Source organism: Macaca nemestrina, chromosome 5 (assembly GCF_043159975.1).
Source record: "Macaca nemestrina isolate mMacNem1 chromosome 5, mMacNem.hap1, whole genome shotgun sequence".
NCBI classification, from domain to species: domain Eukaryota; kingdom Metazoa; phylum Chordata; class Mammalia; order Primates; family Cercopithecidae; genus Macaca; species Macaca nemestrina.
Genome location: NC_092129.1, coordinates 255,936 through 277,972, shown reverse-complemented (window position 1 = coordinate 277,972; position 22,037 = coordinate 255,936). Strand labels below are relative to the sequence as shown.

Below are 22,037 nucleotides of genomic sequence, written 5' to 3'. Positions count from 1 at the left end.
AATTGTGTAAGTTTTCTTAAAAGGCAGGGTGGGCCAGGCGCAGTGGCTCACGCCTGTAATCCCAGCACTTTGGGAGGGCGAGGCAGGCCGATCATGAGGTCACAAGGTCAGGAGATCGAGACCAGCCTGGCCAACATGCTGAAACCCCATTTCTCCTAAAAACACAAAAATGAGCCAGGCATGGTGGCACGTGCCTGTAATCTCAGCTATTTGGGAGGCTGAGGCAGGAGAATCGCTTGAGCTTGGGAGTGAGAGGTTACTGTGAGCTGAGATCATGCCACTGCACCCCACCCTGGGCAACAGAGCAAGACTCTGTCTCAAAAGAAAAAAGAAGCAAGATGATAGAGAATTTTCAGGCTCCTAATATTGTTGCTTGTCTAACAAGTAAACTTTTAAAAAAATTCCCAGACAGCATAAGTCGTGTGACAGTGGTAATAAGTGTGAATATTGTTTGCTATTATTGTCTTTTAAGAAGCAATCCTGTGTCTTAAGATTATTTGCTGTGACTCCTCCTCTCACCCAATGATCTGGAGCTGCTCACCTGAGCCGGCGCCTCCCATCACTCACCTGTAGGTAGGATTCTGAGTGTCATTCTTACGTTGAAGTTTAACAAATACACCAGCAATGTATTCTCAAAAACCTTGGTACTGCATGAAAAGTTATTAAATGAAAAATGTTCTCCTGAATTATAGTGAAAAAATGGATGCATTTTATCATAATCCAAGATATCCAATTTGTACAGATAGAAAAATCAATAATGAGAATGTATAAGAAACGAATACTGTAAAGGTGATTAGATTTGTGTGCAAAATGTGACATGAGGGTTTGTCGTGTGTCCCGGAGGAAAACGGGGAGGTGGAGAGGCCGCTCCATGTGAGGCACATTCTGCTTTCTCTCCTGTTACCATCACCAGCGTCTTGATCCTTAGAGAGCTGCATGGGTATCGAACACACCGAGGTAGAAATCCATCACCCTCATGGGTATCGAACACACCGACACAGAAATCACCTGCATGGGTATCTGACACACTGATGTAGAAATAAATCAGCTGCATGGGTATCTAACACACCAACGTAGAAATAAATCAGCTGTATGGGTATCTAACACACTGACATAGAAAGAAATCAGTTGTATGGGTAACTAACACACAGACGCAGAAATCACCTGCATGGGTATCTAATACACCGATGTAGAAATAAATCAGCGGTATGGGTAACTAACACACAGATGCAAAAATCACCTGCAAGGGTATATAACACAAACACCAACGTAGAAATAAATCAGAGCCCAGAAGAGCATCTCAGGACTAACCAGGGCTAAACATAGTCACACTGAGACTCCTGAGAGCCGCACAGGCCCTCCGCCTCCCCTTGCCCTCTCTCTTTCTGACTGACACAAGAAAACACTTGGTTTCTTCCCAAACTGCTGTGTAGAGGAAATGTGTCAGTGCATCTTTGAGATGACAGTATCAAACATCTTATAGCATGTTTGTATAAGGTGCTTTAGAAGAAAAATTCATTATGCTAAAATAAATGGCTCATTATCTGAAAAGTGGTTTAAATTCTCAAGAGTGTCTACGGCAAAAAGTCATTAAACAACTGTTCAGACTTGGGTGAAGTAGATCTGTGTTGGAGGGACTGAGATTGTGGTGCATGTTTTTGCTGCAATATGCAGCAAATCGCCTTTCTTCTTACACAGATACCTCTTCTGGCTCCGAAGATGAAGGCTCATTGCAGGGGGACTCCCAGGGCACCCCGACCTCCAGCCAGGGCAGCATCAACATGGAGCACTGGATCAGTCAGGCCATCCACGGCTCCACCACGTCCACCACCTCCTCGTCCTCTACGCAGAGCGGGGACAGCAGAGCTGCCAACAGGGTGGCGGATGTCATGGCCCAGACCCACATGGGTGAGCACGCTTCACAGTGTCTTTCTGTGCCTGTTGTCTAAATGCCTTTGCGTGTGCACGTTTTTCTCTGTTTGCATCGTGGCTGTGGAATCCCTTAGTGGAAAGAGCGCAGAGCCCCTCTGGCCCCTGGGGTGCTTTGGTTGGATTGTTTCCGGAAGATGCTTTACTGCTTCTCATGCCCAGGTCCCTCCCACAGCTGGAATTCCAGGGGCCTTATTACTGGGGAATCCCGCAGCCATATCCGAATTCCAGGGGCCTTCTGCTTATAAGTCCTTTTGTGTTCCTGGGGAATCCTGCAGCCATATCCGCTTCCAACTTTTCTTCTCACTTATGCTTCTGCGTGAAACCTTAACAGTCCCAGTCAACAGGACAGGGTTTTAAAGTGTGCTTCTCCTGACCACGGGAGTCATTTAAGGAAATGAGGGCTTTAAGCACGGCCGCTTTACGCTGCTGTCTGCCACAGGTGTTCAGATTTCTTGGGCGTGGCGCACTGTTTTGTGTAGGTTCTATGACAAGGGAGATCCTCTGTATTAGAAAAAGAACGAAGTTAGGATCACTGCCCCACAACGTTTGAAGATGTCGTGGAAAAGGAGTGAAGTGAGAATTAATAGAGGTAGAGTCGACGCGTGGGGGAGCCACGATGAGCCTCGCGTCGCTCTGCCTTTGAATGGTTCAGGAGTAAATGTTTTCCATCAAGTATGGGACTTGGGTTGAATAGGATTTGGTGTGTGTCTCTATTAAAGCAGTAACCGGAGACGACTGTGTACCACGTCGCCGATAACGGAGCACGAGCCACAGGCTCAGACCCTCCCGGCACCAGCTACCACAGGAAAGCCTGATCTCTGCAAAACCCTCAGTGGGAAGCAGGTGGACGTCATGTGTGATCAGATAGCCCACAGACACCCCAGAACCCCAGAATGTTCACTTCTAGATCACTGACTCCTTGACACCCAGAGGCGTTTAGGATTGACTTGGGTCCCAGCCCCTTCGGTGCTCACTGACACTGAAAGCGTCAGCTGTTTTCTGTCTGGAACAGGAGTTTGCTGTCAGGAGAGCTGGGTCTGTCTCACTTTTCCCAATAACTGCTGCTGGGATCTTGAAGTCCCTTCTCCTGCTTTAGGCTTTGAGTGAGGGGAAAAAAATTGAAAAAAATAATTTTTCTCTCTCAACTGTTGTGAGTATAAAGGAGAAAACAGAAATACTCTTTAAAAGTTTGCGAAGTAGTACTCAAATGAAAAGCAGTATTAAACTTCAGTTTGACACAGTTTCAGGAACATGTACACTCGTTTATGTGAATTAATAGCCCTACTTGAAATCACAGTAGGCTAAACATTGAACAGAAATGTGTGACTGTTACATATTTTTCCATAATAAAATTCCATGTGTATATTGGATCGCAGGATAGTGGCCGAGGCTCTGCCAGACGAGAACGGGGAGGCCAGACACCACCTCTGCCACTTGGTGGAAGCATTTGTATCCTCAGATCTTATTCAATTTTAAGAAAATGCACAGAATCTTACCAAGGAAAACACATATTTTTGAATAAATGAATCACTGCACTTGGGCCTCCCTTTGTGGGTTTACCCTTTCAATACTGGAGGAAGTTTTAGTACAAAGAATTAATGTATCCAAACTATGAGGGGCTCCTAACTCACGTACATCAGGGCTCAGTGTGACCCAAATGTAACTCTAGGGTGATCGCGTTCCGGTAATTTCTAATTGGGCACAAAGATAATCCTCCTAGACTATCTGGAAATTTTCTATAAGTTTGGGAATTTTTTGGAAAAGCCGTGACAAAATAATGAAACTTGAAGAGGAGAAATATTTTGTGTGGCAAAAGAAGAGAAGTAAAAAGTCAGATGTGCATTTGACCTTCTGAGATAATCAGAAGCCTGTGAATGAGAACTTAGCATCTGTGACCACGTGTGCGTGTGAGTGTTCTAAGGAGTCCAGTCACAACATAGTCACACTGGCCAACCCCCCCCCCAGACCCTACATGGTCATAGCCATTACTATTCCCATTTGATGAAGAAACTGAGGCATGGAGAGCTTAAGGGACATCCCCAAATCCCCAGAAGTTTCCAGAGCTGGGTTTCCATTTCCAGGCCCTGGGCTCCAAAGCGCGAGTAAAGCCCTGGGCTGTGTGGACGGTGGCCGACAGGAAACGGGACCCTTCCATGAACACACACACGCTTCCTGGCACCCTGCCATTGCCGGTCTAACGTTATTCTAGTTAAAACGCCGCTGACGTGGCTCCTATTAGGAAATTGAGGTTTCACTAAACTCTGCTCCATTTTCGGCAACATGAGTTATGCTGGGGTCCCCCTTTGTGCCGGATGTGTGTGGCAGACGTGGCTGAGATCGGCTTTGGCTTCTCACGGCACCCCCAGACCGCGCTCCGGTCTCTTCCTGAGCTATGGCTTGCTCAACCTGCAGAACAAACGCCACAACCACCAGAAACACTCATGATGTGCTTCTTTACAGATAATCATTCTGCACCTCCTGATGTAACCACGTACACCTCAGAGCACTCCATACAGATGGAGCGACCACAGGGTTCCACGGGGTCCCGGACAGCGCCCAAGTACTGCAACGCCGAGCTCATGGAGACCGGGAATGGTACGTCCCAAAGCAGAGATGTGTTTTTTTTCTGGGAAACGGTTTGTGCTGATGTCCCGTTCTGTGCCCGTGACTGGGTGTGTTTCTTCCTGGGGTACAATCTGCTGCCATTTTATCTGCTGAATAACTAACAGTGGTTCAGCAACTGAGAAATTCTTGCACAGGTGTTAAGACCGTGAACAGTCACTTAGAAAAGCAAGAAGAAGTTAAATGTACAACAGAATTACTGTCAGATGGGCCGGTATGTTGCTTTAGACTTCGGAGGAAAGAGGGTCTTTTTATCCATGTTGGACAGAGATGTCAGCGACTTGGTAACAGGCTGTGGCCGAGGGCTGCTTCTTCCTTCCTGTGGCCTGGTCTTGTTATGTTCTGATTACAGCGGCGGTTTGTATCACCTAGCCGCTGTTCTATTTAAGTCTTAGTCCTTCCCCGGAGTCATAAAAGTCAGTGTAGAACCTAGCAGTGAATGAAATACAATGCCCCCGTGTGAAGCCTCATCGAGCAGCCTTGGAATGGCATACTCTTGCAGTGCACGGGACTCGCAGGCGGACAAGGAGGCCTCTCCGAACCCCAACAGGTAGACAGGGAGGACTATCGGAGCCGCGACAAGCACAGTGGACAGGGAGGCCTGTGTGGACACAGTGGACAGGCACAGTGGCCAGGGAGGACAGCGTGGTTGTGTGGATCCACAGGACACTGTGGCGTCCAAGCACGCGCTCCCAGAGGAGAGGACCCTGTGGGAGCTGATGCTGGGAGCAGGCTGAGATTCCAGCGAGTAAGACTCCCTGTGACGTGCACAGCTGCCATCTGCGCAGCAGCTCCTGATGCCAAGATGGTCGTGCGATAAATGCACAAAGCACATCTCCAGCAAAAAGCCGCCGAGTGTCCACATCCAGGATATCCACCGAGGTGGCTTTTTAGTGTTAATACGATGAATGTGAGCAGCAGGTGGTCTGCTTTCTGGGTATGTGTGACTGTGCCACTGCAGTTTTGTTCTCATGTCTTGATGAGCATGAACGGTTCCTGACGAGGGTAGGTAAGGATGCTGTGACCTGAGACTCTGCAGTATTGTAGCTTGAGGAACCAAGGAGTTTTTCTGTCTTGCAAACCTGTCAGGGAGGATGTTCCAGGCTGGTGACTGCTCCATGAGGTATTCAGAGATCCAGGTTCCTTTCAGACTCCTGCTCTGTGTTCCCACGGACACGGCTGTCCTTGCTGTGGTTGGGACTGGGTGATTGCCATGCTGGCGGGGGAGGGTTAAGGCGAGAGTGGCCATGATTTACCTAATCTACATAATGACAGGGAGCCTGGGAGTAAAGTGTAGCCATGGCCTGGAGGATGGATGATGGATGTTGGTGAACGACTGGCTGCACTCACCGCAGATGGCCCCAGGGATGGGAAGGACGACTGATTATGCCATTCAATGGTACCTGGTTCTTTCAGATTTGGCTTCCTTATGGATTTTCTGCTGTAAAGAGGAGAGAGCCTGTGGTTCTAGGCCAAACATTTCACTCATCTCGTAGCATCTTGTATCCCTTAGCCAACATTTTTGTCAAGTTTCAGAAGTCCTATCAAACTGGCAAGCATTTCTCAGTTTGGTTTAATCATTGGATTTTATATCTGTGTCTGCATGTCTATTTTACATCTATGTGGTTATTTGACACTCTGTAGTACCTTTGTAATAGGTTCTATTTGGTGGAAGTTACTCTCAACAAACCTTGCTGCTACTTGAATTTTCAAGGTTGCAAGTAGAAAGGAGGGAATAAAAACCACACCTTCTCTAATATTAAAATTTGTTGTTCCTCAAATCACACCAGAAGTACAGATACTACAAATTATAAAAGCAGTCAGAATCAAGGTTAAGAGATTTCTGGGTGATTCTGGCTGATCAGCAGTATTTGCTGAGGTGTGTGCAGCAGAGCAACATGCCAAGAAGCCCGGCACGGGGGAGAGTTGGAAGGCCAGGCTGTGACTTCGGAGGTGCTGTTGCCTCAGGAAGAGGAGCTAGATGTAGAGAGGATAAATGGCCACAGGTGTGACCACCGCCGTCCTTGCCGCGGTCCGGGGGCCTTTGTATGGGGCCCTTTGTGAGCTGAGTTATGAACCAGATGAAGGCTGTGCAGGCGTGTGAGAATCCAGGCCAGACTCGATGGGTGGAGGCTTGGCAGAGGTGAGGGGCCAGACAGCCTCGCTAAATGTGCAGTGGGTCACTGCAGACAGTGCCCATCAGTCACCAGACAGACCGGCTTGATCTTCAGCCCCCATGGCAGCTGCCTCTACCTGTCTGCCTCCACCTTCTGAGTCCTATAGGCGTCGCAAATGTGTGGTTTTTAAACAGATTTGGATGAGTTGTTTTCTGCACAACACACTTTGACAGACGGAGGCTGGTTCTCCACAGTGGCCCCAGGGACTTGGCAGGGACTGGTGGGACAGAGCCTCAGAGCACAGCACCAGCTCCCTGGGCGAAGACGGTGCCTGTGGGACGGAAGAAAGAAGAGGCACACAGTGCTGAGGCGTGAACTCTAGTTTGCTCTTAGACATGACACACATGCCTTCTGGAAGTTTGCATGAAGCACTGCTAAAGCCACCAGTGCGGACAGGTCCTTAGATCAGGAGACTCAGAACACAGTTGTATTTGAAATCCTTCACATGCTGCAGTCTCTTCAAAGAGGACTACAAGTCATCTCTAATAATGTTGTAAAATTAATTTTTTATTAAGTGCCATGGCTTTTTTTTTTTTTGGTGGGGTAGGGCCGGTGTGTGACAGTAAAACAATAGATGCAGTGACACAGCTGGTGGGTGTTGGTTCTGGGCCCCAGTTGGGCAGTTGTATGAAAAGAAACCGAAAAGTCTCTACAGTGGTATGAACTGAAACACCTGGATTATGTGTTTTCATGTATTTGACATAAATGCACACATTCGTACACTAAACACATATTTTTCTATATGTAATAAAATTCACACCTTTAAATAGTTAACATATATTTTATTTTAGGACCTCCCCCATGATGTGAAGACTAATAGCCACTCCCTCTCCCCCCCCGGATATTAAGAGCCACATCGCAGGGCAGTGAGGCACCCCCCGCGAGGTGGGGACTAATCGCCACCCCCTCTCCCCCTCTGGCTATTAGAAGTCACCTCGCAGGGGGGTGAGGCACCCCCCACAAGGTGGGGACTAATAGCCACCCCTTCTCCTCCCGCTGGCTATTAGGGGCCATGGTGGACTCACAGCCTGTTTGATATTGTGAGTAATATCATCTCCCCCTCTGGAAATTATGAACTCTTTCACAGATGGGTGTATACTCTGTGTGTACACCGTCAGAGGGTGTACACCCGTCTGTATTGGGAGTAATATCATCCTCTTCCTCCCTGAATGTTAAGAAGAATATCCCAGGATTGTTTCTACTCCCTGCATTATTGGGTGTCATATCCTCCTCTCCCACGTGGAAATGAGAAACAATATCACTGGGGGCGTGTACACCTTCTGTAACATTTAAAGTAATATCATCCCCTTCCCTCCAGGATCATGGGAACAATATCCTGGGGGGTGTACACTTTCTGCCATATAGGTCATAATATCATCCCTCCCACCTTGAAACATTATGAAGGACCATCTCACACGGGGTGTACAACCCTTGGTGCGATATTGGGAATGCAATTATCCTTTTCCCGGCATATTTGGAAAAATATCAGAGTGAGTGTACCCCTCCTGCCATATAAGGATTACTATCCTCTTCTTCCTTTCTGGATATTAGAAAGAAGATCACACGTGGGTTTGCACTTTCTTCGATATCTGGAGTCATGTCATCCTCTCTTGTCTTGAATGGCAAGAACAATGCCTTGGGGGGGATGTACACACCCTGTCATATTGGGAGTAATATTACACTCTCCCCTCCTTGATAATTAGGAACAACATCCCATGCTCTCTGTCCCTGGATATTAGGAACAACATCACAGGTAGGTGTACACCCCCTGTGGTATTAGGAGTAATAATATGATTATTGAACATCCATGATTGATATTAACAATTATCAATGATACTATTAATAGGATACCGTTATTATGGATAATTATTTTAAATATATGATTATGCATGCTTAAAATAATTGTTAATATTGTTTTATTACCATCACTTAGTATTAAGTAACATTAATTGCTGATATCATTATTTTATTAATGGTGATATTACTATTGATTATTAATGCTAATCATTAACATTTTTAACTAGTATATTACTATCTTTATTGTGATTATTAATATTGATGATTACTCTTAATTTTTCTTATACTTATTAATAATTAATAGACTTGTTCGTGATATCCGGCGGGGAGAGGATGATATCACTCCCAATATCGAAGAAAGTGTACACCCCACTATGATGTTATTCCTAACAGCCAGGGGGTAGAGGATGACATTATTGAAACTATGGCAGTGGGTGTACATCCCTTCGGTCGTCTTGTTCCTTATATCCTGGGTGGGAGAGGATGATACGACTCCCAATATGGCAGGGGGCATAGACCTCCCCCGTGATATTGTCCCTAACATCCAAAGGTGGAGAGGATGATATTTCTTCTGATTTCACAGGGGGTGTACACCACCCCTATGATATGGTTCCTAATATCCAGGGGGTGAGAGGATGATATTAGTCTCCATATTGCAGGAGGTGTACACTCCCTAGTGATATTGTTCCTAATATCCAGGGAGGGAGAGGATGATATCACTCCCAATATCGCAGGTTCCCTATATCCTGGGAGGGAGACGATGATACTAGTGGCAATATCGCAGAGGGTGTACACACCCACTGTGATACTGTTTCGAATATCCAGAGGGAGAGAAAATGATATGACTCCCAATATCACAGGGGGTGTACATCCTCCTGTGATATTGTTTCTTACATTCAGGGAGAGAGGATGATATTACTCCCAATATCACAGGGGTTGTACACACCTCCTGCGATATTGTTCCTAATATCCTGAAGGGGAGAGCATATTACTCTCAATATGGCAAGGGGCGTATACTTCTTTTGTAATATTGTTCTTAATATCCGTGATGGGAGAGGATGATATGACTCCCAATATCGCAAGAAATGTACAGCTGCCTGTGATAGAGTTCCTAACATCTAGGTGGGGAGAGGATGATATTACTGCCCATATCTCACGAGTTGTAAAACCCCTTCGATATTTTGCCTACAATCCTGAGGGGAGAGGATATTATTCCCGATAACGAAGAAGGTATACACTCCCCTGTGACACTATGCCCAATATCCACATTGGGAGACGATGACATTACGCCCAATATCACAGGGGATGTACACCCACCCTGGGATATTGTTCCTTGTATTGAGAGAGGGAGAAGATGCTATTGCTCCCAGTAACGCAGGGGCTGTGGCTGTACACCCCTCCTGTGACATTGTTCTTAATATCCTAGGGAAGAGACGATGATACTACACCCAATATTTCATGGGCTGTACAGTGTCCGCTCAGAGATGTGTGGGGCTCTCTTACACAGGTAACTCCTTCTCTAACTTTAGCCACATGCTGGTCATCCAGGGGCCTCCTAAAATCCAGGAGCATAAAACCAAGTGGAATTTCTGAGAACCAAAGATGGTACATGGCTCTGGTTGGGCTGCCACAGGCAGTTTTGTGAAAAGACAGATGTATTTCTCATAGTCCTGGAGTCTGGAGGTCCAAGGTCAAGGTGAGTTCAGGACTGGCTCCTCCTAAGGCATCTCTCCTTGACTGTCAGATGGCATCTTCTCTTGTGTTCTCGTGCGGTTGTCCCTCTATAGATGTCTGTGTCCTGATCTCTTCTTACAAGGGCATCAGTTCTAATGACTTCGTTACCTTAATCACCTCTTTAAAAGGCCTATCTCCACATACAGACACATTCTGAGGTCCTTGATTAGGACTACAACCTGGGAATCTTGGTGTATGCAATTAAACCTGAAGCAGATGGGGTCTTATAACCTGTGTCACCCAAGCTCATGCCAGAGCCCCATGAGGTAGCCCCAGGTCCCCCCTTTGATATGGTTTAGCTGTGTCCCCAACAAAATCCTGTCTTAAATTCTCGTGTGTTGTGGGAGGATGGAAGTGACAATTTGACAGCAGAGAAGACAATTGCTCCCAGGGAGGAGAGAGGGGACCCCAGACCTCCGAAGTTTGGAGGGTCCCAGGCCCTGGGCAGAGCAGGCAGCCCCACCCCTGTGACACCCCTGACGATGGCTCAGGAGTCGGAAAAGGTGGAATCATATGTAGAGGCTGGTTGGGGAGATAGGAAGTTGTCGAATGAGTTTTTAAATATTTCCATCAAAATTCTTACTGCACCCTTGGTGTTGGTGGGGACCAGTGGCTTCTCCATGTGCCTGGCTTCTTCCTGGCTCTGACTCTGGGAGCCTGGCCTGGCCTAGGGCTGCTGGTTGGATTCATTGCTGGCAGCAAGTGGAAGGTGGAGGAGGGAGAGGAGCTGTCCTCACTCCTCTCTTACTCATGCCTGTCCACGTTAGCAGCCCCTCCCCAGGCATCCCTTGCCCATGATCTGGGGAGTGCTATTCTCACTTCCCTTGGGCCCTGCCCACCGATCTCCAAAGAATCCCGTCAGTGACTCCTTTTAATCACCTCTTTGCCTGTGACAAAGTCTTCTGGGACCTCCTGACTGATACAAGGGGAAGCCTGGCTATCTGTGCAACTTGTAAAAGTGAAGTGAGTCATTCACACTGACATGTATCTACAAGTCACACAGCTTTGCAACTGGAGTGACTTTAAGCTCATCTAACCAAACCTTCCATGACAGATGAGTACACCCAGAATCATAGGATAGAAGTGACTTGCTCCCATCTGCGTCGGCCACGCTGAGACTCAATCGCGGAGTCTAGCAAAGCACACTTCGTCCTCCCTTAGAAGGAAGATCCTGCCCGCACGGCTCACCTCCACCTACCCTAGGTCTCCCCCACCCTCCCTTAGAGGGAAGCTCCTGCCAGCGTGGCTCACCTCCACCTACTCTAGGTCTCCCCCACCCTCCCTTAGAAGGAAGGTCCTGCCAGTATGGCTCACCTCCACCTACCCTAGGTCTCCCCCACCTTTCCTTAGCAGGAAGGTCTTGCTGGCATGGCTCACCTCCACGTACCCTAGGTCTCCCCACCCTCCCTTAGAAGGAAGGTCCTGCCAGCATGGCTCACCTCCACCTACTCTGGGTTTCCCCCACCCTCCCTTAGAAGGAAGGTCTTAGAAGGCAGCACGGTTCACCTTCCCCTAACCTAGGTCTCCCCCACCCTCAGAGGGGAGTCTTTGGGTCAGTCAGAAGACTACTCCGGACATCTGTAAGAACAAATGGTTTCCAGCACAGTCCTTTCCTGGGGTCTGCATTTTCCCTCTGGGATGCTTGGAAGTTGAAGGGGTCAGGCAATTCAAGTTCTCCCCAGTATCTCAGGGGCCACTGACACACAGGAAAATGTGCTGCTCTGCTCGCTGTTTGGCTTTGATGGATGCAAATTTGTTCTAAATGAGCCTGACATTCATTAGCATGTAAACATATGTTACTGGTGGCGGCTCGCAGGGCCACATGCTGATGGATCTTGTGGGCTGTCCCCGTCGGACATCACCAGGCTGCCTGCGTCTGTGCTGCTTCTGGCTAAGGCTCCAGATGTTTTCGTGCACTGTGAAGTAGACATTTTAGCTACAGGGTTATGTTTTTTTCCACAAAAGAAACACAGACAAATCTGTGAAAAGAACTTGAGTTTATGTGCCGATCTACTGGAAGGAGACTCTTAGAATGTCAACTGCTCAGTGTCTGCTTTGACTCCCGGGCAGTTCTCTGTCCTGTGGCTCAGAGACTCTGTGGGGCTGAATTATACATTTGATTCCAGTTCTGCTCAATATTTCCCCACAAGTAGTGCTGTTGGTGCGACTGATGCCTTTAGAGATAGCTGCAGCAGGAACAGTCCAGAGAATAAAACACGCTATGCTAAAATATTTTGAGCTGAAGGCAATTAAGAAGCGCTCTGGCCTTCCCTCCATTTTCTGAAAAGCACACAACATAATCATATTATACAAAGACAAAAGTGCCCTTTCTCCCCTCTCTGCCAGAAAGGACGCAGGTCAATCTCTGTAGACAACTTCAGACCCTTATTCAGGAAACAGCACCAGAGGAATTTACACAAAAAATCTATCATTTATTGGCCTTCCCACAATTTGTTGCCCCCAATGACCCAAAGTCCTTTTACTTTGTCTTGGCACTTCTAGAAACATTTATTATCCTTGTTGAAGATGTTATATAAAAGAAAGGTCTGAGCTGTCTCTTTGAGATTCCCTCATTCCCTGTGTATCTCCCATGTGTATATGAAATATACATGCTAATAAGCCTCCGTTTGCTTTTTTGGGGGTTCATCTGTCTTTTGTTATAGGAACCCCAACCAATGAAGCTAAGATGGGTGGAAGAAAAGATTACATTTTTCTCCGCTGTAGTAGCATTATTCTAGCAATAGCATTCTTTTTTTTTTTTTTTTGTAGATTTCTGTTGAATACACACACACACACACACACACACACACACACACACACACACAGAGCAATGTAAAAAGAAAGAAGTGTGGGGAGTCCTGATGAAATTTTAAGTCCCAGAGATACCTAAATATGTTGAGAAGTTGTCTTTAAACATTGATTTTTTTCCCACATTTATTCTCATATTTTTGATATTTTTTTCTTCTGAGATACCATTTCTAGATTGTTTTCTCTACATTTCCTTGCAAGTCCGAGAGAGTATGCTGGTTAGTAGTGTGCCCAATGCACCACCTCTGTCCTTGTCAGTAAAGAAATGTAGTAATAGAGAGGGATGTGACAGTCACGCTACACAGAGATGGAAACACAGATATGAGGTAAATAAAAACACGTGAAAACCCAGCATTTCTGGAACTCTCACCTACTCCTGTGCCGATATTCATCCTTCAGCTCTGCCTCCATTCTTCCCTTCTTTTCTCATGCTATGGGGTCTGCTTTGGAAATGTTATCTACTTTCATTCTTCCAAAGTCAAGCTTCTAGCTTTGGTTGGAACTGCAGACCCATTTACTCATTCAGCAAATACTTTCTAAACACATGGATAGTCACTGAGAATACCGTGGTTCACCAACATGGCCGTGGCCCCTGCTCTCACGAACCTGCGGCCTGATGGGGAGAATGGGCACTAATATGACAATCACTCTAATGGGTTTCTGATGAAGAATTGAGGAAAGCGCACCAAAGAAAGGGAAGCGGGATTCTCTAAATTTATGCTGTAAAAGAATCTGGCGTATCTTGGGATGAGAGGTAGAAAACCGATGCATTCTGGAAAGTATGATCCCCTTGCAGTCTGGAGAGAAGTAGAGGTTGATTGTTGAGGGGGGTGGAGTGTAGGGACACCACGGTCTGAACAGAGATGGGGGTGCGTGCAGAATGCCTCTTGCAGCAGGAATCAGGCACGTTCAAGGAAGTAAACACGGGAGAAAGTGGCACAAGACAAGAATGAAGGCAGGCAGGCAGGGGCTGGGAGATGATGGTAGATGCTTTATTCTTTTAATAACAGCAATAGGATGCTGTTGAAAGCACTTGAGGGAGGTGGGGAAGTGGGTATGACATGTTTTGTGTTTGTAAAATTATCACATTGTCTTACCAAACTATACTCCCTATTTTTTATTTTTAAATTTTACTTTAAGTTCTTGGATACATGTGCAGGTCTGTTACATAGGTATACATGTGCCATGGTGGTTTGCTGCACCTGTCAACCCATCTAAGTTTTAAGCCCTGCATGCATGAAGTATTTGTCCTAATGCTCTCCCTCCTCTTGCCCCCACCCCCCAAGAGGCCCCCGTGTGTGTCGTTCCCCTCCCTGTGTCCATGTGATCTCATTGTACAACTCCCACTTATGAGAACATGTATGTGGTGGTTGGTTTTCTGTTCCTCTTTTAGTTTGCTGAGAATGATGGCTTCCAGCTTCATCCATGTCCCTGTAAAGGACAGGAACCCATTCTTTTTTATGGTTGCATAGTATTCCGTGGTATATACGTGCCACATTTTGTATATCCAGTGTATCATTGATGGGCACGAGATATCCTCTTAACATGTGATCCAGCAATTGCACTCTTCGGTATTTATCCAAAGGAGTTGAAAACTTGTGTTCACAGAAAAACCTGCACGTGGACATTTATAGAAGCTTTAATCATAATTGCTAATTTTATTCCAGCTTTATTCATAATTGCTCAAACTTGGAGGCAACGAAGAAACCAAAATGTTCTTCACTAGGTGAGTGGATAAATAACCTGTGATATATCCAAACAATGGAATATTCTTTAGCACTGAAAGGAAGTGAGCTGTCAAGCCATGAAAAGACACGTAGGAACTTTAAACATGCACGGCTACACAAAAGAGGCCCATCGGAAAAGACTAAATACCGTAAGCTTCCAACTAAAGGACATTCTGAAATACTGTAAGCTTCCAACTAAAGGACATTCCGAAAAAGGCCAGACTATGGAGTGAAAATATTCGTGGTTCTCAGGTGTTGGGAAGAGGGAGAGATGATAAGGTGAACACGGAGATTTTTAGGATTTTAGTGCAACTGCTCTGTACGATGCTATCACGGTGGACACATGTCATGACATATTTGTTCAAACCCATAGAACCAGCACCAAGACAGAGCCCTCATGTAACCTGTGGACTCTGGGTGACAATATGTCAATGTAGGTCCTTCCATTATTACAAATGCTCCTTCTGGGCAGGAGTGTTGTTAGTGGGGGAGGCTGTGCACGTGGGGGAAGGGAAGGCATATAGAAGGACTCTCTGCACCTTTCCCTCAATTTTTCTGTGAACGTGAAACTGCCTAAAAGATAAAGTGTGTTTTTAAAAAATAAAGGAAAAAAAGGAAACAAAAAGTCCTCAGAAAAATCAAAGGAGAAAATGATCACACTGGGTGCTTCAGGTCAAAATGGAAGAACAAGGGCTGTATTTACCATCCCACCTGATGACTTTTTTCTCACTGCTTTTCAGCATTATTTTTGGAGTCTAGTCAGTGCAATAAGGCAAGTTGAAATATATAAAATGCACCCTTATTAGAAAATAAGATTTAAAACTATCTGTATCTGCAGGTGACATGATCACCTGTGTGGAAAATCTGCTGAAATCACAAAAAGCCACTAAAACTAATAATAATAAATTACTTACTAATAAGTGAGTTTGGAAAGTTTGCAAGATACAAGCTAAACACATAAGCAATATTTATTTCTTCATACACTGGCAAAGAAATAATTGGAAATGGAAATTTACAAAGCAATCTTATTTATAGCACATCAAAACATGAAATCCTTCAGACTAAATCTGACAAAAGATGTGTAAGATCTATACACTGAAAAGCAGGCAGTGATGCTGAGATAAATTAAAGAACTAAATAAATGAAGTGATATACTCTGTTCATGGATCAGCAGGCTCAATATTGTTAAGATGTCAGTTCTGCGCTTGTGGATCAGAGGTTTAATGCAATTCCAATCAAAATCCCAGCATGATTTTATTTTTATTTTTATTTTCAGTAGAAATGAACTAGCGGATTCCAAAATATGTCCGGAAATTTAAAGAACCCAAAAGAGCTAAGGCAACTTGGAAAAAAACGGTGGAGGACTTACCTGAACTATAAAGATAGTGTGGTATTGCTATAATAAGAGAAAACTGGGTTAATGAAACCTCCTAGAGGGTCTAGTAATAATCTCACAAACACGTTACATATACATAGTGGATTTTTGAATAAAGGTTCAGAGACATTAAATTAGAGAAAGGACGATAATGATGATAGAAGGATTAAATACCGTAGGCCAAAAAGAGAAAAAAGAGCTCCTGTTAAATATCTTCACATTGTTGTCACTCATGCAATTCAATTCACATTTTGTGGGTCTAAAAGTTGAACAGACTTCTTCATTCTCTTTCCCCAATTCACTCCACAGAGATGCTGGTGTCTTTCAGTGGAACTTGGAAGTTTGCTATTCTTCTTAAAATGACTCTCTTAGATCCTGTTTATGCAAGAAGTTGTGGGACTGTAACTTACAAATACTGTTCTAAACCTTGGAATCACACGTTCCCCTTTTTCTCTACTTATCGTTTCTAATCAGTTTCCCATTTCCTCTTTCTTCTTCATATTTACACTGCATTCCTTTTAGTTCAGGCTCTTGTTACCCCACTTGATCTCTTGATGTGGTCACCTGAATGTCCTTCGTGTTCCAGCCTCCTGGAATCCTTCCTTCATGACCCTGCAGAACTGCCCTCCAGACCCGCAGGTGTGACCCGGAATCAAGGATCTCAAAGCCGAGTGGGATCTGAAAGGCTATCTAGACCAATCCTCCATTACAGACGTAAACCTTTTGATGACTTCACTTCAGAGCCCAAAATATTTGCACTGCAGGCAGAATCACCGAAATCACTTAATGTGATGTTCAGCTTTCCCGTGGTATTTTCCTCTCTGCATCTCCCTACTTTCGGTCAGCCATTTCTCACTCATGACACCGAACCCTTCGTTCACATCACATTATTGTTCTTCTCCACACACACTTATTTGTTTTCTGCCTGGGTTTTTTGTTACATTATTCCCTCTACTGGAAATACCATTTTGAAAGATCTGACTACAGAATTTTAACGTATTCCTCAGAATGACTCACATATCACATATTCGACCAAATGGCTGCAGATTCTGTCACCTCCTATCTTATCCTACGGCAACCTGGAGAACGTTCTTCTCTTAGCCAATAGGATTTATCATGGTCCTTCTTTATCTCAACAATAGTTTAGCAGGACTGAGAACTGGGAAGTAGATTTTTCTCCCAGGGGTGAGAACTGTCTTAGTTTAGCAGCTCTCCCTGGGTCTCCATTCTGGTTGTAGAAAAGCAGCCCATAGGGCACGGTGGGGAGGAGAAGGGGAATTAAGCTGTGTTACATGAAGATGGACAGTTGTGACCCGTACTCCGGGGTTGGGAGTTGAGGCCCCTAGGAAGGAGAAGCTGTAAGGATGAAGACGAGGCATAAAAAGTGATGGAGGCCGGGTGCGGTGACTCACGCCTGTAATCCCAGCACATTGGGAAGCCAACGTGGATGAATCACGAGGTCAAGAGTTCAAGACCAGTCTGACCAATATTGTGAACCCCTGTCTCTACCAAAAATACAAAAATTAGCTGGGTGTGGTGGCACATACCTGTAGTCCAGCTACTCGGGAGGCTGAGGCAGGAGAATCACTTGAACCTGGGAGATGGAGTTTGCAGTGAGCCAAGATCATGACACTGCACTCCAGCCTGAGTGACAGAGCGAGACTTCATCTCAAAAAAAAAAAAAAAAAAAAAAAAAAAAAAAAAAAAAAAAAAAAAAAGATGCATAGTAACAAGACTGCCTGAGGAGAAGAGAAAATCAGCAACCTTTTCCAGGGTGGGATGGCTGAAGACCCTTTAAGAACAAAGGTGTCTACTTTCCTTCTTTAGGATGCTCTATCGTGATTTAATGAACCCTCCCAATCTACTGTATTCAGTATTTGGCATGAGTCCATTTAGGGGAATTCTAGAAAACATAGCTGGCTGTTACCATCAGGTTAATGTAGATTGGGAGGTAGGGAAAAACCCCAGGAGACACGTAGGAAGGACAATACGTGAAAACAGAAGAAACTTGGAGTCAGCTCACCCTTCAAACAAAATCCAGTTTCCAGAAGACATTGTGAGGGCTGCTGGGTCTTCCTCGCCTGCAGATGGGGGATTCCAGATAATTATTATACTTGAATCTCACAGGATGGGGTGATCACCACCTGCTCTCAAATGGGATGAGTTACAATATCTTCTATCGGGAGGCGGTAAATAAGAGGTTAGGTACACGTCTGTAGTCATCACAATTTTGTCAAGATTGCTATTTTTACTTCCATGTCAGGAAAGATTCCAACATGTTTTAAAAGCTGCAAACTGAGCTGACTCCCATCCATGCTGTCATACCGACTTTGAGATTTCAATCCTCCTGAAGGCAGGAAACTTATTCCATTTGCTTTTATACCCTCCATAACACTAGTGAGCAAGTTTTGCTCAAAGGAACATGGAATATTTTGCTGACTCAAGGGGAAAAAGAAGAGACTTAAATGACACCATCACAAGTCAACTTTCAAGGAACAGAGACATATGTAGCATTAGCTGTCTCAGTCAAATCAACATAAACATGCACGTTTATCCTTTACATGGGGGTAAGACAGCAAACACAATTGAAAAAATGAGCCAAGTGTAAAAAATGTGTCACAAAGGGATGGATTTAGACAGGAGAGCAGTGAAGTAGGTTATAAAATGGTCAGCATAATCCATTTTAATGAATTATTAGCTGAAACATGCAAAGCATTTAGGATTTCTGGCAGAAGTGTACAAACACACCAAATGTTTGTCCGACATTTTCTTCACTGCCGCTGTCTTTCCACAGGGCTGGAGATGTTGTTGACCAACAGCCTTGGGAGGAGAGGTTGCAGCTGAGCCCACACCCTCTCAAACTCCTTCAGACTGTTTGTTTTTGTAGACTACTTTACCATTAACAAATCCTAAGATTTACTCAAGCAGTACAGCAGTCGTTGGCCAGAGTTCAAATTTCTGATTCGAAGGAATCTGCACTCTGCCTGCCAGGATCGACTATTAATGGCTTCGTCCGTAGAGGAGCTGTGTCTTTGCTCACTACGGAACAGTATTGAGGCTTCGAAAGGGGTATTTTGCTGGTCACCTCCTGGTCATCCTTCTGCTCACCAAGAACAGATACTGTTCTCAGCCCCTTACATTTACAAGGTCGTTTAATTCTCACAAAGCCCTTTCAGATAGATGCGACTATTACCCCCCTTTTACAGAGGAGGAAACCGAGAGGCAGAGGACATAGGTGAATTGTCCCAGATCACAGAGCTGGCCATGGAGCTGGGACTTGCACCCGGCCAGCCTGGCTCCAGAGTTCACTGCCCTCCTCCTGTACAGCACGTGTGACCTGCAGTAATCACCGCCCAAACAGGCAGGCACTGCGGATAGCCAAGCACACCTCTTCCGCCTTCAGCACGGAGGACGGTTCGTTTTCATTCTGGTGTTCAGCTCAGTTAGGACTGTGTTTATCACCACAAGGACACACAACCCAGAAAGCTCAGTTCACGTGCCATTGCCTTCTACGGTCATGGTTTTCTACTTGTTGGCCTCATTTTCCTGCGCACTTGGCCTGCTGGGACGTGAATGATGCGTTACTACTTCTACAGAATGCAGGTGAGCAGGTAGCATGGCAAGGTGGGTGATTAGATAAGATTTCCCGACAGCTGGAAGCTTGAGGGAGACCCACGGTGGCCCCTTGTTATTCGTGGACGAGCCGCCTCTGGGGTCGAGCGTGAGTCCCTCATCGCTGGTGCCAGGCGGTGTCACAGTTTTCAGCACCCAACAGCCAGGGCAGCTTCTCTCTGTCCAGCTCGCCCCGCCCCGCCCCGCCCCGCCCCCCCTGCCCTGCCCCGCCCCGCCCCCCCTGCCCTGCCCCTTTCCTTTAGTGAGAGAAGTTCTCTGACTCTTGGGATTTTGCAGTCAGAAGAGTGATCATTACAATTTTCATTCTGAATATTGTGGCCCTGCTGGACTGCGGTGCAACAGGCTCTTTCATGAAGATTGGCAGAGATGCTGACGGCTAGGGCATCGGGACCGAGGGGAGCGAGCAGGACTCATGGGATACAGCTCATAGAGAGAGGGAGCCTTAGAAACGTGAGGCTGCTCTTCACATGGCCGCACTCTCTCCTGTGTCCTCCGTGGAACCTGTGGAGGGGGCGTTAGGCGCTGGCGCTCTCCGGGGCGTGAGCTCAGTCAGCAAGAGAACATCTGCCTTCCCACCCCCATCTCTGCAGCTGGTTCCTTTGCAGTTTTGATTTTTAGAATGAACGCAGCAACCTGCCCCATTCTGCTGATGCTGCAAAAAGGAGCTGGAAAAGAACGTGCACAGCTTCTCCAGTCTTAGCATTTGTTACCTTGTAGTTTGGGAAACTTTGCTGCCCCAGTACAAGAGTGTGCTGAGGATTCTATTATCCTGCTAGATTCTCCCAGGAGGTGAAGTTGAAAACGAGCTAGATGCGCTCTCTGTCTCTGTTTCTCTTGTCTGTCTCGTCTGCCTGTTTCTCTGTTCCCCTTTTCCTCTCTTTCTTTCTTCTCTCTCCCTCCCTTCCTCCCTGGCTATTGCTGCAAAGAATATTCTTGAATTTGTTTCTCCATATCTTCTGCCTTTCCTTAGAATACATTCCTAAGAGTCTAGTCATTGTGAAAAGCAAACGGCCTTTAGATGTTTTCCAAATCTAACAGATGGGGGTCCTTTCAGACAGAGCTTCATTTTACACTTTTATCAAGAAGCCCGGGGCTCCCTGCTCGCCATGCTGCAGTCGCCCTCAGGAGCTTCATGGAGAGCAGAGGACTTGGGGCTACATCAAGGGCTGTCTTTTTTCCAGTGTCCGGAAGGTATACTTTGGGGGGGGCAGTTGAAGTACGAAAGTGACATCAGCACTTCATGTATGGGATGGGTCGATCAAGTACAGTGTGCACCAGACCCCCAGACTGGCGCTGGGTGGGGACAAAGGACTCCAGTTATTACAGGGTGGGTTGGGCAGGCGGCTGCCCAGCTCTGGGGACAGATGCGTCGGCTCTCAAAGCCCAGGTATCACCTGTCTGAGACTGCACAGCCCTCCTCACCCCTTCAGTTCCTGAAGGGAAAGGCCCCAGGAGACTCTGAGGTGAAGAATGCTCTTCCATTTTCAACTCACCCACCGTTAGGGTTCTGCCCCCTCTACCCTCCAGCCCCCCAACTGTGAAGTTCCCGGGGTCCCTGGCCAGTGACTTGCTGAAGCCTCACTCTCCAGGACCTCTGGAGAGAGGCACCCTACTCGAATGCATGCTTCTCCAGGTATATTTGCTCTGGTAACAGCTGAGAAGAAAAGCCCATCTCTAACAGTTTGATTGCAGGTGGGTGGCCCCGGGGCCAGTGATTTTGGGAAGGTGGGGCTGGCTGGCGCCCTGTGTCCTGACTTTTCTTCTGAGCCTTTGCAAAACCACTTTTGAGAAAAGTAATCGGGGTGGGTACTCCTGGGTGGCATTTTCTTCTAAGTGAAAATCTGTAGAATTCCTGCAGTTGCGGGAGCTGTGGTTTTCTGTCAAGACCCCGTGGGGACCGAGGCTGCCCTTCTGTGTCCTGGCAGTGTGGGGCCTGTTTCTTATCCAGAAGAGTCAGGTGCCTGGCCAGTGAACTGGCCAACTCCAATGTGTGTGTCATCGTATCGACCTAAAATGAAATACAAATAAAACGTCTCATTTCTGGCATGAAAGAGACCTAGGAAGGGCAGGCTTAGGGCCGGCTTCTTCACAATCCAACTGGAAGTAGGGTAGCCGGATCCCGGCATCCATGTCTCCTGCTGGGTGAGGGCCACAGGATCTCAGCACCCAGGGGAGGCAACGATGTTGAAAGAGGCTTCAGAAGAACTGGGCCGGAACAGTGGAATCAAACGG

General features: G+C 46.3%; 2 protein-coding genes across 3 annotated transcripts in view; one reads left to right on the top strand and one right to left on the bottom strand.

Moving 5' to 3' along the window:
• The window catches only part of LOC139363249 (disco-interacting protein 2 homolog C-like), a 168,341-nt gene extending 162,098 nt beyond the window's left edge, over positions 1-6,243 (top strand). The window contains exons 4-6 of the mRNA XM_071096137.1: positions 1,699-1,908; positions 4,393-4,527; positions 5,830-6,243. Of these exons, the coding sequence (XP_070952238.1) occupies positions 1,699-1,908; positions 4,393-4,527; positions 5,830-5,873 (389 nt within the window). The 3' untranslated portion in view covers positions 5,874-6,243. The remainder of the gene's footprint in view (positions 1-1,698; positions 1,909-4,392; positions 4,528-5,829) is intronic.
• Positions 6,244-20,266: 14,023 nt separating this feature from the next.
• The window catches only part of LOC139363251 (disco-interacting protein 2 homolog C-like), a 157,148-nt gene continuing 155,377 nt past the window's right edge, over positions 20,267-22,037 (bottom strand). For both annotated transcript variants that reach the window (XR_011623196.1, XM_071096144.1), the window contains one exon: positions 20,267-21,813. Coding sequence is in view for 1 of the 2 variants with exons in the window: in XM_071096144.1 (XP_070952245.1) it covers positions 21,746-21,813 (68 nt within the window). In the remaining variant the exon portion in view is untranslated. The remainder of the gene's footprint in view (positions 21,814-22,037) is intronic.